The sequence below is a fragment of the Chiloscyllium plagiosum genome, unplaced genomic scaffold (assembly GCF_037043375.1).
Source record: "Chiloscyllium plagiosum isolate Xiang-an unplaced genomic scaffold, Cpla_swu_hap1 HiC_scaffold_7, whole genome shotgun sequence".
Classification (NCBI taxonomy): Eukaryota; Metazoa; Chordata; class Chondrichthyes; order Orectolobiformes; family Hemiscylliidae; genus Chiloscyllium; species Chiloscyllium plagiosum.
This window is the reverse complement of record NW_028270145.1, coordinates 121394835-121411911: the sequence shown is the minus strand read 5'-3', so window position 1 is coordinate 121411911 and position 17077 is coordinate 121394835. Positions and strand designations below refer to the sequence as shown.

The 17077-nt window shown below is 43.1% G+C and overlaps 1 protein-coding gene across 1 annotated transcript in view; it reads right to left on the bottom strand.

Moving 5' to 3' along the window:
* Positions 1-4504: 4504 nt before the first annotated feature.
* The window catches only part of retreg2 (reticulophagy regulator family member 2), an 87963-nt gene continuing 75390 nt past the window's right edge, over positions 4505-17077 (bottom strand). Inside the window, exons 8-9 of the mRNA XM_043694413.2 lie at positions 6121-6256; positions 4505-5388 (exon numbers count right to left, since the gene is read on the bottom strand). Of these exons, the coding sequence (XP_043550348.2) occupies positions 4781-5388; positions 6121-6256 (744 nt within the window). The 3' untranslated portion in view covers positions 4505-4780. The remainder of the gene's footprint in view (positions 5389-6120; positions 6257-17077) is intronic.

Here is a 17077-nt window from a genome sequence, read left to right as displayed (position 1 = left end):
CCTCGAAATACTGCTAGCATAAAATATATTTTGATGTCCCTATTAATAAATACTATATACTTTAACTGCATTCTCAAATGAGGCTATAGTGATTTGTGCACCTGTATTTTTATTATTTATTCAAGGGATTTGTGCGAGTTTTGCTGACCTGGCCAGTAATTCTTGCCCATCCTTAATTGCCTTGGCAAAGTTGGCAGAGGGCTGCATTTTTGAACCATTTAGGGTATAGGGACATCCACAATGCTGTTAGGGAGGGAGTTCTAAGATTTTGGCCCAATGACACTGAAGGAATGGTGGTATATTGTCAATTCAGCATCAACAGTGACTTGAAGGGGATTTACATGTGATGTGGTGTTCCACCAAATCTGCTGTCACTGTCTCAGTGATAAAGGTCAACAGTTTGAAGGTGCTGTTACAGGAAACTTGATCAATTACTGTAATGTATTTTGTAGATGGTACACATTACTGCCACTGTGAATCAATGGTGGAGGAAGTGAATGCTGAAGGTGGTGGATGTGATGTCAATGGAGAGTGTCAAGCTTCTTGAGTGTTGTTGGAGCCCACCCAAAGTTTTCCATCACATTCCTGACTTACACACCACAAAACTACGCTGATCTTGAGATGTAATAAATCAGCATGAGTGTCATCATTTTAAGATGCAATCTTCTGCCCTACACATAGATGCGCTACTGTTGCACCACAAGCCTAGTAAGGCAAGGCTGTTTAATACATAGGAGGAGAAAGTGAGGGCTGCAGATGCTGGAGATCAGAGCTGAAAATGTGTTGCTGGAAAAGCACAGCAGGTCAGGCAGCATCCAAGGAACAGGAGAATTGACGTTTCGGGCATAAGCCCTTCTTCAGGAATGTTTAATATATACACAGTTATGTCTCACAAGTTCATCTATGCTAGTTATGTCACCCAAGCTCCATCCTTCTGCACCCAGTTCAGATCCTCAACAGAAGTTCTACAAAGTTGAAAGACTACAGCTGCACATAGTGCATCACACTGAATCTCTCCGAAACCAGATCCTGTCAAAGTGCTGAAAAAGAACTGCACATCTACATGGATACCTGGAGTATTGCGTACGGTGTCCTTACTTGACAAGGGATATAGTTTCATTGGAGGCAGTTCAGAGGAGGTTTACAAGACTAATTCCAGAGATTGGGGGGGGGGAGGTTGTCCTAGGAAGAGAGATTGAGCAGTTCAAGCTAATATTCCCTGAAGTTTAGAAGAATGAGAGGTGATCTAATTGAGATAATTAAGATGCTAAAGGGGATTGAGAAAGTATCCATGAAGAGATTGATTTCCCTTTATGAGACAATCTAGAATTAGAGGTCAATTTGAGTTATCCGTTTGTCTATATTGTTCTGAATGCTTTATACACTAATGTCTAGAGCATTGAGGCTTGCCTTTTTGCCAATTTTAATCACTTTAACTTTTCTTTGTATGTAGTCCACTTACCTCTTACCCTTGATTACTCGGTCTACCGTTTTCACATTTTAATATCTACCAGCAGATGTCTTTTGGATCAAAGAATGGGAAACAATGGGAAGTCATCAAAAGCCCTCTGTGACAAACCCTTCTGTCAAATGGCAAGTTTTGAACTGACACAATGAATGGTCCTTGCTCAGGACAGGACAGGCTACTTCCTTTAATAGCCTCAGTTGCATCCTATCAAGTTCAGGGGACTTAACAATCTTCACCCCTTTAGTTTCTCTAGGACTTTTTTCTCTAGTGATAATTATTGTATTAATTTACTCTCCTCTCCTCCTTTTGCCCCTTGAATATTTAGTAAATTTGGAATATTAGTCATAGTCATCAACTATGAAGACCTGATGCAAACCATTGCTGCCACTCCTCTGTCATTTCTTGGCTCCCCATATTTTATTTCCTCAGTGTTCAATGGGGACAGTGCACTCTAACTACCCTAGAACAGGACACCTGAAAGCTATTAAGTCCAATTAGCCCATCCCCTCTGATCTTTCCTGCTCTAAGGAAACAATGCCAGACTCTCCACATTCATTGATGTTGTTCATCCCTGGTTCCATTCTGATTATTCTCCTCTGCAGCATCTTCAAGATTCTAACATCCCCCTTCACGTACAGAGTTTAGAACTGAACATGATTGTCCAGCTTAGAACCAACCAGGTCTCAGGCTATAAAGGTGCTGTATCACCTCCATGACTTTTGTACTCTTCCTAGGGCAGTGAACAAGTTCAGAGGTTAAAAATCTGGAACAGGGATTGAATACAACCAGTTCTTTGTTTGATGAAGGCCAGCAACTAATTTGCTCTTAAGTGTCAATTCTGAAGAAGTCATACTGGACTTGAAATGTAAACTCAGTTTCTCTCTCCACAGATGCTGTCAGACCTGGTGAGTTTCTCCAGCACTCTTTGTGTTTGTTTCAATTTTCCAGCATCCACAGTATTTTGTCTTTATTGCTCTTAAACATTGATTACATTAATGGCTCCAATCTTCCAATTGGACTGTGATTATTATTTTAATCAGTAGCTGGGCATATCACAGTCTTAGCTGGGGCCTTCTTGTGGTAATGTCCATACCCTGTACTATAGAAGCCTGAGTTCAAGTCCCACCTGCTCCAGAGGTGTGTAATAAAATCTCTGAACAGGTTGATTAAAAAGAAATAGGCCCTAGTTTTAGCTGTTGCCTTTTCCACATCCAAGTGCTTTTGCAACCTGGAGGAGAAGTTAATTGTTCACTTGTAAAACTCATCTCCGGAATCGTAAGACCCAGATCCCCATCACTGACACTGATCACACAGCCATCTTTTGCAAACTCCTGTGAACTTGACAACTATAACTTATATTTACATAACACCTTTAACTGATAAACTGTCCCAAGGTGTTTCCTGTAGCATCATGAAACAAAGTAAGACAGACAGAGCCACATAAGGAACTATGAGTTCCCATGACCAAACATTTGGTGAAAAACATAGGCTTTAACAGAGGCAGGTGAGGTAGAACATGTGCTAAACTGTAAGTCAGCCATGAGCATTTCTGGTGGAGTCCCTACCTGAAAAGCAGCCTCTATCAATTCGTCTTGAGCCTGTTTTGCAGATACAACCCGCTCAAGCCCTGCTCCAAAACTGCTTCCTGGTATCAGTCTCTTTGCATTTTTTAAATCCATATATTTAAATCTCAACTTCTCTACTAATCATCAACCACTCTGCTACTTCTGTTAAAAGCTCATTCAACACCATCTTCAACAATATTAAGAATATCTTATTTACTAACCAATATTTTTCCAGATTATTTTCTTTAACCGCTTTGCCACTGGCACTAAACTACCTAAACTGTAAATTCTGTTCATTCCTCTCCCCATTTGAACAAAGAGACTCTATCTGCATGTCCCCATTTCTTTGTTCCAGTTACAGCATCCCTTACCTGCTACTCCAGAGAATGTGAATCATTGGTCGCTGATCAAGGGGAGTTTAAGAATGAGAATTGGACTTACATTACTTCTCATAATTGATATCAGAATATCAAATACGAATGGTCTGGATTTGCATGTAGGATGTGCAGTTTTAGTTTGCGGATGGTATAAAAGTTTGCAATGTAGTAAATAGTGAGCGGGACAAGAGATTTCAGAAAGACGTGCGGAATGGTGAAATGGGCTGACAAATGGCAGACACAGTTTAATACAATGAGTGTGAAGTTTGGAAACTTGGAAATGTAGTAAAGTCTAGATGGCCTCATTTTGATAAGGTCTAAGCCAAAAGAGACCTGGGAAAAATACTCGCAAATCTTTAAAAGTGACAGGATAAGTTAATAAGGATGTTGAAGTAAGTGTATAGGAGATGCAGCTTTGTAAACACAAGTGCTGAATAAATGAATAAGAAAGTCATGATACACCTTTACAGATCATTGGTGAAGTACTTTCTGCATAATTTTGGTCATGAAATCTCAGATTTCTCAACATCTTGAAAACACCTGAAGCAATTGCACCTTAGCACCTACAATGGAAGAGCTGCATTGTTAGAGGTGCTGTCTTTCAGACCTGCTCTCACAACTAGATGTGGAAGATCTTCTTTAAAGTAGACAAGGTCTTCTAATACTCAACCCTTGACCAACTTCACAAAAACACAACAGTGGACATTAGCATATTCCTGCTGTAGGATCTTCTTTACGAATTGGTTCCCATATTTCCTATATTACAACAATGACTACCTTTCAGAAGTGCTTCATTGCCTGTAAATATTCTTTGGACATCTTGAGACCAAAAAAGGTGTATAAGGATGCAAGTCATTCTTTTGCACTCTTTGTACATCACACAGGTATCATCACCTTCTTAACGAGGGCAGTTGAGATCAGTTAGATCTCCCACTGCCACACGAGGTGGGATCAGCAAACATGTGTGCATATGGATTAGCGCCACATTGAGTCAGATCGGTTCATTCAGCACAGGCTGGAGATGCATTCTGGGTCTTTCAGATTGTGTGGTGTTCAGTACCACATCCAACAAAGCAATAATCAAGTGAAGAAAGCCTAGTGAATAATTTTAATATGCTTAGTACTATGTTAACATTGTTGCTCATGTAATGAAGACGGGCTTTTGTGGGATTGCATACCCATTGAACAAGCTCTTTGGACGAGGGACTGAGATGCAATAGCACTGTGCACTAAGGAAAAGGGCTCGGTAGATGGCAGTACCACACACATTGAGGGTCTAGGTATGAATTCAGGGAAGTGCAATGCCACACAATGAGGGACATATGAGGCCTTTCTAACTAACCCAGTAATCTACAGGCTAGCTGCTGCCACTAACTCTGCCTTAGTAGCTCAGCTTCTGTAACTTGTGACATACTCTGTCCTTTTTGCACCTGCTGGAGCTGCTCGTTTAGCCCAAGCTCTGTGTCCAGCTGATCCAACTCCCCCTGGTCCAGCACCTCAAAATCATCCACTTCGTCATGAGATTCTACCTCTGTCAGGTTCAATTCCATCAATCCTGCCTGGGAGAGATCCTGCTGTGATTCAGTAGAAAGAAATTCTGAGCTCTCAGACTGGTCTCCTGTCAACGGGTTAGAAAGCAGGGCGCTCAGTGTATTCTGAACCACTGTGGTAATTGCTGAGGTTACAATCTCCTCACTGAAGGCCTCTAGAGTCAAGCTTAGAGCAGAGGCTTGGCCAGTCTTTGGCATGTTCATTGTTGCCCCATTCCCATTGAAATGTGTATTTACAAAGTGCAGAGGGGAGCTCAGTGTCTGAACGAAGAATTGAGAGTCCTGAGTGCTACAGGTCTCTGGTGATAACCCTGTCGAGATCTGAGAGGGAGTTCCATCACCAGATAAGTCCTCCACCGAGGGAAACTCCGGCAGGTCTTTCGCAAAAGCTTCTTCTGGCTCACTATGCAGGCTCTGCTGGTCCAGATCTGAAATCAAAGGAGGGTAATGATAGAATCTTACTGCACACAAGGTCATTCATCTGTGTGCTGGCTTTCTGAAGGAGCCAACCAATAGATTAGGAGAGGCAATGCCGAGTGGTATTATCACTGGACTGCTAAGCCAGAGACCCAGAAAACATTATGGCAATCTGGGTTTGAATCCTGATATGGCAGGTGGTGGAATTTGAATTTAATAAAATATCTGGAATTAAGAATCTAATGGTGACCATGAATCCATTGTCGGATTGTTGGAAAAACCCATCTGGGTCACTAATGTCCTTTAGGAAGGAAACTGCCATTCTTACCTGGTCTGGCCTATATGTGACTCCAGACCCACAGCAATGTGGTTGACTCTTAACTGCCCTCTGGGCAAGTAGGGATGGGCAATAAATGCTGAGTAGCCAGCGAAGCCCTCATCCCGTGAATAAATGAAAAAATAAAGACCCTTACCCCTTGCTCTTCACAATAGCCTGAAGACCATTTCCCTCCCAAGAATGTGGGGTGAAATGAGAAATGTTTTGAAAGATGTGAAATGGTAACTCTTTGTAGTGACAGGATAGATATGAAAGGGAGGACATTTACATCACCAATGGGAAGGAACAAGGGAATACGATGACTGCGACTAATTTTTCACAGCAGAGGCAAAATGGGCTGAACAGCCTCCTTCTGTAGTAAGGGATTCTGTGAAAATACAAAAACAATTGCAGAAGCTTGAATTACCTTCTGATACATCTGTTAGTTGTGGTGTTGCTCCCCGGGACATCGAGAATCCTCCACTTTCCAGAATGGAAGCCTCTTCATCTGACAACTCAGAGTCAGTGATTGCCAAAGCCAGAGCGGTTGTCCTGACATCGACCTATGACAGAAATTCTCATACTCAGTGCTTCAGTCAAAAACACAAAAGCAGCAGAATGTGTCCCTCTTTAGCTAGTTTCTATGTTTCCTCCCTGACCTTTGTCTACACTTCCCCTTCATGACTTCAAACCCCTTTTCCCAATTTCGTTCCCACCTCACTCCTGAAAACGTCACCCTGACTTCACTTCACTAAAATCCCCAACCTGATCCCCCAAAACATGAACTTCAACCCTTTCCTGACCTCACCACACCAAACTCCTTCCCTAAACAGAGTTAAGCGATCACAACTAACAGATCAGATCTAAGCTCTGCAGTTCAACTGTGGTGATTGATTAAACAACTCTTTGGAGGAGGAAGCTCTACAAATATCCCCATCCACAATGATGGAAGAGCCTTACACATCAGGGCAAAAAAAAATTGCATTCACAGCAATCTTCAGCTAAAAGTGCTGATTGGAGGATTCATCTCGGCCTCCTCCAGTTGTCCCCAGCATTACAGATACCAGTCTTCATCCAAATTGATTCACTCCATGTGGTATCAAGAAACAGCTGAAGGCATCAGATACTACAAGGGCCACGGACCCTGAAAACATTCCGGCAATGGTACTTGTTATGGACCACGCCGGACCCCTCAAAATGTTTCAAGAAAGTAGCCCAGATCCTAACTTTTCTAATTGTTTTAAGCAGGTGTAAAGTGTATATTCCACGAGAGAATTAGCTGGTCAACTCACTTAGTTTTAAACAAAACAGAACTTATTGACAATATTACTGATTGAAACACAAACACCAGAAAACAGAGTACCGAATATCTTAACCTATTCGAAAAACCAACAGATCATCCCAACCTAAAATGACGCTGTTCTAAATACTTGCAATAATCCCCATAAACACCCTTTGGCACAAAAGGTAAAATCAAATACAGCTTCTTACAGGATTGAGGTCAGAGAGAGAGTACTAGCCTGAACCTGCTTCTTTAGGTCCATCAGCTTTTTTCCACACTACTGCTAAAAACCAAATCAAACCAGATCAAAGCTGAGTATGGAGAACTAGCCACTCCCCTTTCTTGTCCAAGTGTTTTTTTTTTAAACTTGGCAGCCTCTGTTAGCAATTATCAAATTGGCCCTAAAACCCTTCACCTCCAGACTTTTCGGAGTTTGTGTCATGTACGACCTCTCTGAAAAAAAGAGCCAAGGACACCATAACCTTGTTAAAGGATCAGTTTCGTCACATACTGAAGACTTGTGCCCAAGAACTTGATGCTCCCCTAGCCAAGCTGCTCAAGTACAGTTACAACAGTGGCATCTACCTGACATGTGGAAAATTGTCCAGGTATGTCTTGTACACAAAAAACAGATCAAAACCAACCACCAATTACCGTCCCATCAGCCTGCTCTTGATCATCAGTAAAGTGATGGAAGGTGTCATCAATATTGCTATTAAGCCTCATCTACTCAGCAATAGCTTGCTCATTGATGCCCAGTTTGGGTTCCACCAGGGCCACTCAGCTCCTGACCTCATTACAGCCTTGGTTCAAACATGGACAAAAGAGCTGAATTCCAGAGGGGAGGGGAGAGTGACAGCTCTTGATATCAAGGCTGCATTCAACCAAGTGTGGCATCAAGGAACCTCAGCAAAACTGCAGAATAAACTGATCAGCGCTTAATCTCTCCAGTGATTGGAATCATACCCAGCACATAGAAAGATAGTTGTGGTTGTTGGAGGTCAGTCATCTCAGCTCCAGGCTATCTCTGTAGAAGTTCCTCAGGATAGTGTCGTAGGTCCAACCATCTTCAGTTGCTTTGTCAATGGCCTTCATCAATCATAAGGTCAGAAGTGGGGATATACACTGATGACTACACAATGTTCAATATTCAAGCTCAGGCTGAAAAGTGGCAAGTAATATTCAAGCAACACAAATGCCAGGCAACCACCATCACCAAAGAGACAACCTAATCCATGTCATTCAACAGCATTACCATCATAATAAACCCCATTATCCATATCCTGGGGGTTACCATTAACCAGAAACTGAATTAGACCAGTCATATAAATACAGTGGCTATAACAGCAGATCAGAGGCTAGGAATCCTGCAGCAAGTAACTCACGTTCTGACTTCTCAAAACCTGTCCACTATCTACAAGACACACGTCTTGTAGATGGAATACTCCTCACTTGTTAGGATGAGTGCTGCCCCAACAACACTCAAGAAGGTTGACACCATCCAGGCCAAAGCAGCGCACTTGATTGGCATCATGTCCACGAACACTCAGTAGCAGCAGTCTGTACTATCTACAAGATGCACTGCAAAAATTTATCAGTACACATTAGGCAGCATCTTCTAAACCCAAGAACACTGCCAACCCCCAGCAGGACAAGGGCAGCAGATACATAGGAATACTACCATTTGCAAGTTTCCTTCAAAGCCACTCACCATCTTGACTTCGAAATACAGAAAAACCTTGATTATCCGAAAGAGATGGGCAGGGAGTTTTTGTTCGGATAACTGACTGTTCGGATATTGGATAATGTTTTTACGGGAGCTGGTTTTGGATAATCCGACATTCGGATAACTGACATTCGGATAACCGAGGTTGTTCTGCAAGGACTTTTGCCCGAAACGTTGATTTTCCTGCTCCTCGGCTGCTACCTGACCTGCTGTGCTTTTCTAGCACTTGTCTAATCTAGACCCTTGTTCTGTATATTGCTGTTCCTTCAGTGTCGCTGGGTCAAAATCCTGAAATTCCATTCCTAATGGCATTGTGGGTCTATCTACAGTTGCTCACCCACACTTTCTCAAGGAAAACTAGAGATGGGTAATAAATGCTGGTCAATTCAGCCACACCCACATCCCATGGTGAATTAAAAACACACTCACCCCCCAAACCCTTCCCGAAATCACTCTCTCCCCCCAAATTAAGACCTGACTTCACTACTGCATCAAAACATCGGCCCAATCACACCCTGATGCCCTCAAACTCGCTCCTAAACTATCCTTAACATCAAGGCACAATTTGATTGAGTGTGGCAACAAGGAGTCCTGGCATAACTGGTTTCAATGGGAATTGGAGAAATTTTCCACTGACTTGAGTCACACCTGGCAAGGAGGAAAATGGTTTTGTTTGCTGTAGGTCAGTCATCTCAGCTCCAACACATCTCTGCAGGAGTTCCTCAAGGTAGTGAACTCGACCCAATTATCTTCAGCAAAGACATTCCCTCCATCATAAAATTAGAAATGGGGATGGTCACTGATGAATGCAAAATTTCAGCACCATTCAGGACTCCTCAAATACTGAAGCTGTCCGTGTCCAAATCCAGCAAGACCTGGGCATTGTCCCGGCTTGGATAGATCAACAGTAGGCAACATTTGTCCTATGTATTGACCACGTCCAACAAGACAGAATCTAACCACACCTCTTTGATATCCAGTGGTGTAATCATCGCTGAATCACCCACTCTCAATGGAAACTAGCATTGTCCAGAAAATGAACTCGACTAGCCAATACTAATACTGGATACAAGAGCAGTTCAGCGTCTGGGAATTCTGCAGCAAGTAACTCACTTCCTGACTGACCAAAAGCCTGTTTGCAATATACAAGGCACATATCAGGAGTGTGATGGAATATTCTTCAGTTGCCTGGATGAGTGCAGCTCCAACAACAGTCAAAAAGCTAGACACCACCCAATGCAAAGTAGCTGTTTGACTGGTAGGTCTAACATACGAGGAATGGCTGAGGATCCTGGGATTGTATTCATTGGAGTTCAGAAGATTAAGGGTAGATCTAATAGAAACTTACAAGATAATACATGGCTTGGAGAGAGTGGACGCTAGGAAATTGTTTCCGTTAGGTGAGGAGACTAGGACCCGTGGACACAGCCTTAGAATTAGAGGGGGTAAATTCAGAACAGAAATGCGGAGACGTTTCTTCAGCCAGAGAGTGGTGGGCCTGTGGAATTCATTGCCGCAGAGTGCAGTGGAGGCTGGGACACTAAATGTCTTCAAGGCAGAGATTGATAAATTCTTGATGTCACAAGGAATTAAGGGCTACGGGGAGAATGCGGGTAAGTGGAGTTGAAATGCCCATCAGCCATGATTGAATGGCGGAGTGGACTCGATGGGCCGAATGGCCTTACTTCCGCTCCTATGTCTTATGGTCTTATAGGTCTTATGGCCAAATGGTGAAATTTGAATTCAATAAAAAATGGAATTAAAAGCTAGTCTAATCAGATTCATGTTGATGACTGTAAATACCCATGTGGTTCACTAAGGTCCATTGAGGGGAGTGAAATCTGCAGAAGTTATCTGGTTTGGCAATGTGGTAAACTCTTAACTGGCCAGTGGCAAGCCACTCAGGTCAAGGGGTAATTAAGAATGGACGATAAGTGCTGCTTTGCCTGAGCCACTATATCCCATGTACAAGATAATTAAAGAAAAAGCATCCTTACCCCATGCAAAGAGGAGCAGATTCCAGTGCATCACAAATACACCTTTGTCTTCAATCTGCTCTCGCTCAGATCCTGTTTCATTCTGGAGACACTTTGGTGTGCACAAGGTTTGGGAGTAACCTGCTGTTGGACATTATAGTCTTGATTTGATTTATGGTCATATACCGAGATACAGTGAAAAGTATTGTTTTGAGTGCTCCCAGACCTTACATAAAGATATAGAAACAGAAGTTCTGTATAACGTGTTATATATGTCAGGTGGTTGGAAAATTTCAACATGCATTTAGACCTGCAGCTTTGATACCTATACCAGTTCTGAAGAACCATTTAGTGAGTGTCAGTGGATTGTGTATGACCATTGCCAAAAATGGAAGTAGGACATCAGTATATCCTTACAATTATGTAAATGACAACCCAATTCCCAGAAGTTGTTCCTTTAAAGGACCATTACAGCTGGAGTTATGGTGGAAAAGTAATTTTTTTAATGCATTCTGAACATCCAATTGAGAAGTAGTCTGATCTGGGTTCCAAGTTTAGGTCTAAAGTTTTCGAGGAAATCATGAGCAATTTGGTACAAAACAATTTATGTCAATTGCTTACCATCCTTAAACACAGGGAGCTTTGGAGAGATCCCATCAGACCTTCCAACTCATGAGTAAGGCATAGTGTCACAAATGTCCACAGGACTGGGATAATGGATTAGATTTCTAACTATTTGCTTTCAGGGATTATCCAAATTAATCTACTGTGTTAAGTACATTTAAATTTATCTACAGCACAAGAGCATTTGAAAGGTTCACAAATGAAATGTAGAGAATGGGCAGATAAACATGCAGCAATGAAAGTGTTGGATGTAGGAAATGAGAATAGCTACCTTTACAAGATGAACCTTTGAAAATGAATTTCAGTCCTTTTTTTATTCAGTTGTGGGATGTGGGCATCGCTAGTTGGGCCAGCATTTATTGTCCAACAAATGTTTGAAATTCACTCATGGCATGTGCTCATCACTAGCTGGGCCAGCATTGTCCATCCCTGTGATGGCCAGTGAGAAGGTGCTTGTCAGCTGCCTTCTTGAACCACTGCTGTCCTTACAGTGTCAGGATACCCACAATGCTCTTCGGGAGGGAGTTCCAGGCTCCTGACCCAGCGACACATAAGGAACGGTGGTTTCTTTGCAAGTCTGGATGCTGAGTGGCTTTGAGGGCACCTTGCATGTGTCAGTGTTCCCATGTTTCTGCTGCCCTTGCCTTCTAGATCATGGGTTTGAAAGATGCTGTCCACAGATCTTTGATGAATTTCCACAGTTCATCTTGGAGATAGTACACAATGTTGCTACCAAGCATTAGTGGTAGAGGGTATCAGAAATCACACAACACCAGGTTATAGTGCAACAGGTTTACTTGAAATCACAAGCTTTTGGAGTGCTGCTCCTTTGTCAGGTCGAAGGAGCAGCACTCAGAAACCTTGTGATTTCAAATAAACCTGTTGCACTTTAACCTGGTGTTGGGTGACTTCTGACTTTGTCCAACCCAGTTGAACATCGGCACCTCCACATCAGTGATAGAGAGAGTGGATGTTTGTAGATGTGGTGCTAATCCAGCGAGCTGCTTTGCCTTGGATGGTGTCAAGTTTCTTGAGTGTTGTTGGAGCTGCACCCACCCATGTAAGTGGGGAGTATCCCATCACACTCCTGACTTGTGCCTTGTAGATGGTGGACAGGGTTTAAGGAGTCTGGAGGTGAGTTACTTGCTGCAGGATTTCAGGCCTCTGACCTGCTTTTGCTGTCACTGTATTTATATGCGAATCCAATTCAGTTTCTTTTAATATTATATTCATCTATGGAATGAGGACATTACTGGCTAGGCCAGCATTTATTGCCCATCACAGCTGCACAAAAAAAGAGTAAACTACTTTACTGTGAGTCAGAGTCACATGTAAGCCAAACCAGGTTAGGTCTGCAGATTTCCTTCCAAAGAGGACAATAGTGAATTTATAGGAAGTGGTTTTATAGAATCGCTACAGTGTGGAAACAGGCATTCGGCCCATCGAGTCCACACCAACCCTCCAAAAAGTAGCCCACCCAGACCTGCCCCCTACCTTATCCCTGCATTCCCCATTGCTAATCCATCTAACCTGCAACCTTTGGACTGTAGGAGGAAACCCACACATACAAGGAGAGAATGTGCAAATTCAACACAAACCGTCACCTAAGGGTGTAACTGAATCCGGGTCCCTGGTGCTGGGAGGCAGAAGTGATAACCACTGAGCTACCATGCCACCTCGATTATTCAGTAACGCCCAGGATGTAGTTAATGGCAGATTCAGTGATGTTAGTGCCATTAAATTTCAAGGGTTTGATTTTAGATCAGATTTTCTTTCATTGGAGATGGTCAAATCTTGGCACTTTTGTGCTATGTGAATGTTACTTGTCAATCCTAACCTAGGTATTATCCAGATCATGTTGAATTTAGTCACAATCTACTTCAGCATCCGATTAGGTGTGAATGGTGTCAAACATTATGCAACTCTCAGCAAACATTCCTAGTCCTGATCTTATGATGGATGGAATGTCATTGATAAAGCAGCTGAAGATGCTCGAGTCTTATAAAACAAGAAAAGTACAGAAAGTTCCCTTCAGCCCTTCAAGTCTGCACTGACAATGTTATCCTAAAGCAACCCTAATTCCACTTTTCAGCACTAGGCTCATATTCTTGAATATCATGACATTTTAAGTCAACTCTGCTCCCCACTCTGCAACTGGATCCTTGACTTCCTGACCCACAGATCGCAATCAGTAAGGATAGACAACAACACCTCCTTCATGATAATCCTCAAGACAGGTGGCCTGCAAGACAGCATACTCAGCCCCCTATTATTCTCCTTATACACTCAAGACTCTATGGCCAAATTCAACTCTAACTTGACTTACAAATTTGCTGATGATACCACCAGAAAGAGTATAGGGTAGAGAGAACTTAGTGACATAGTGTAAAACAACAACCTCTCCCTCAATGTCAGCAAAAAAAGGAGCTGGTCATCAACTTCAGGAAGCCGAATGGAGGACACACCCCTGTCTGTATCAATGATGCTGAGGTAGAGATGGTCGAGAGCGTCAAGTTCCTAGATGTAAATATCACCAACAATCTATCCTGGTGCACCCACATTGATGCTACAGTCAATAAAGCACACCAATGCCTCTACATCCTGAGAAGGCTAAGGAAATTCAGCATGTCCACAATGACTCTTACCAATTTTTATAGATGCACCACAGAAAACATCCCATCCGGGTGCATCACAACTCGGTATGCCAATTGCTCTGCCCTAGACCACAAAAAATTATGGAGAGTTGTGAACACAGTCATGTCCACCACTGACTCCACCCATTCTTCTCATTGCCTCAAGGAAGCAGGCAATATAATCGAAGACCCCTTCCCATCCTGCTTATACACTCTTCCATTGGACAGAAGATAGAAAAGTTTGAAAACGTACCAACAGATTCATCAACAGCTTCGTCCCCAATTTTATCAAACTTATGAACAGATCTCTCATGTTGGATTTGGTCTTTCTCTGCACTTCTCTGTAGCTGTAACATTATATTCTGTTCTATTACCGTGATGTACTTCTGTAAGGAATGATTTGTCTGGATAGCATGGTGAAGAGTATTGTTTTGTGTATCTTGGTACGTGACAATAATAAATCAAATCAACGCACTCACCCAAGGATAAGGTTACCTCGCCTCAACTACTTTGCCAGTCTCCGCATTCCAGGGCCCCACTACCCTCTGAGTGAAAAAGGTTTTCCTTCAAACTCACACCTATCAATGTTAAACTTCATCTGCCACTAATCTGCTCATCTGGTCAATCACTTATATGCTAAGACCTTCTTCTTCCTGTCAAACATCCGGCCAATCTTTGTGTCACCCACAAATTTCTTATCATCCCCCAATTCCCCTTATATTTTCTTCAATATCTTTTATATATATCATGAACAATAATGGACCTAGTAGTGATGCTTCTGGAATGCCATTGGACAACTGCATACCCGTCACACAAACTACCTTCTGTCATCATCCTCTGATTCTCACCTCTAAGCTAATATTGCACACCGGCATTTTTCCATGCATCTTCTTTGCTAATTGTGTTCTTGAGGACCCTACACTTTCTATACGGTTGACATGGTGGATATGGAATTCAGTCGGGTGTGTGGTGCTGAAAAAGCAAAGCCTGTCAAGCAGCATCCGAGGACCAGAATTGACGTTTTGGGCATAAGCCCATCAGGAATCGTCGATTCTCCTGCTCCTCGGATGCTGCCTAACTGGCTGTGTTTTTCCAGCACCACACTCTCAACTCTGATCTCCAGCATCTACAGTCCTCATGTTCTCTTAAGGCGTTTGATAAGGTTCCCCAAGGTAGGCTACTGCACAAAATACAAAAGCATGGGATTAAGGGTAATTTAGCTGTTTGGATCAGAAATTGGCTAGCTGAAAGGGGACAGAGGGTGGTGGTTAATGGGAAATCTTCATCCTGGAGTTCAGTTATACATAGAACACAGAACAGTACAGCACAGAACAGGCCCTTCAGCCCACGATGTTGTGCCGACCATTGATCCTCATGTATGCACCCTCAAATTTCTGTGACCATATGTATGTCGAGGAGTCTCTTAAATGTACCCAATGACCTTGCTTCCACAACTGCTGCTGACAACGCATTCCATGCTCTCACAACTCTCTGTGTAAAGAACCCGCCTCTGACATCCCCTCTATACTTTCCTCTAACCAGCTTAAAACTATGACCCCTCATGTTAGTCATTTCTGCCCTGGAAAATAGTCTCTGGCTATCGACTCTATCCATGCCTCTCATTGTCTTGTATACCTCAATTAGGGCCCCTCTCCTCCTCCTTTTCTCCAATGAAAAAAGTCCGAGCTCAGTCAACCTCTCTTCTATAAGATAAGCCCTCCAGTCCAGGCAGCATCCTGGGAAACCTCCTCTGAAGCCTCTCCAAAGCATCCACATCTTTCCTATATTAGGGCAACCAGAACTGGACGCAGTATTCCAAGTGCGGTCTAACCAAAGTTTTATAGAGCTGCAACAAGATCTCACGAAGATTGGTGGAGTTGTGGATAGTGAGGAGGGCTCTTGTCGGCTGCAAAGGGACTTGGATATGATGCAGAGCTGGGCTGAGGAGTGGCAGATGGAGTTCAACCCTGCCAAGTGTGAGGTTGTCCATTTTGGAAAGACAAATAAGAATGCGGAATACAGGGTTAACGGTAGGGTTCTTAGTGAGGTGGAGGAGCAGAGGGATCTTGGGGTCTATGTTCATAGGTCTTTGAAAGTTGCGACTCAGGTGGATAGAGCTTGTAAGAAGGCCTATGGTGTATTAGCGTTCATTAGCAGAGGGATTGAATTCAAGAGTCGTGAAGTGATGTTGCAACTGTACAGGACTTTGGTTAGGCCACATTTGGAGTACTGTGTGCAGTTCTGGTCGCCTCACTTTAGGAAAGATGTGGAAGCTTTGGAGAGGGTGCAGAGAAGATTTACCAGGATGTTGCCTGGAATGGAGAATAGGTCGTACGAGGATAGGTTGAGAGTGCTAGGCCTTTTCTCATTGGAACGGCGAAGGATGAGGGGTGACTTGATAGAGGTTTATAAGATGATCAGAAGAATAGATAGAGTAGACAGTCAGAAACTTTTTCCCCGGGTGCAACAGAGTGTTACATGGGGACATACATTTAAGGTGAAGGGTGGAAGGTATAGGGGAGATGTCAGGGGTGGGTTCTTTACCCAGAAAGTGGTGGGGGCATGGAATGCACTGCCTGTGGGAGTGGTAGAGTCAGAATCTTTGGTGACCTTTAAGCGGCAATTGGATAGGTACATGGATGGGTGCTTAAGCTAGGACAAATGTTCGGCACAACATCGTGGGCTGAAGGGCCTGTTCTGTGCTGTATTGTTCTATGTTCTATGACTCTTAAACTCAATCCTCATGTTAATGAAAGCCAAAACACCATATGCTTTCTTAACAACCCTGTCCACTTGGGTGGCCATTTTAAGGGATCTATGTACCTGCACACCAAGATCCCTCTGTTCCTCCACACTGCCAAGAATCCTATCCTTAATCCTGTACTCAGCTTTCAAATTCGACCTTCCAAAATGCATCACCTCGCATTTATCCAGGTTGAACTCCATCTGCCACCTCTCAGCCCATCTCTGCATCTTGTCAATGTCCCGCTGCAGCCTACAACAGCCCTGTATATTGTCAACAACACCTCCAACCTTTGTGTCGTCTGCAAACTTACTGACCCATTCTTCAATCCCCTCATCCAAGTCATTAATAAAAATTACAAACAGTGGAGGCCCAAGGTCAGAGCCCTGTGGAACACCAC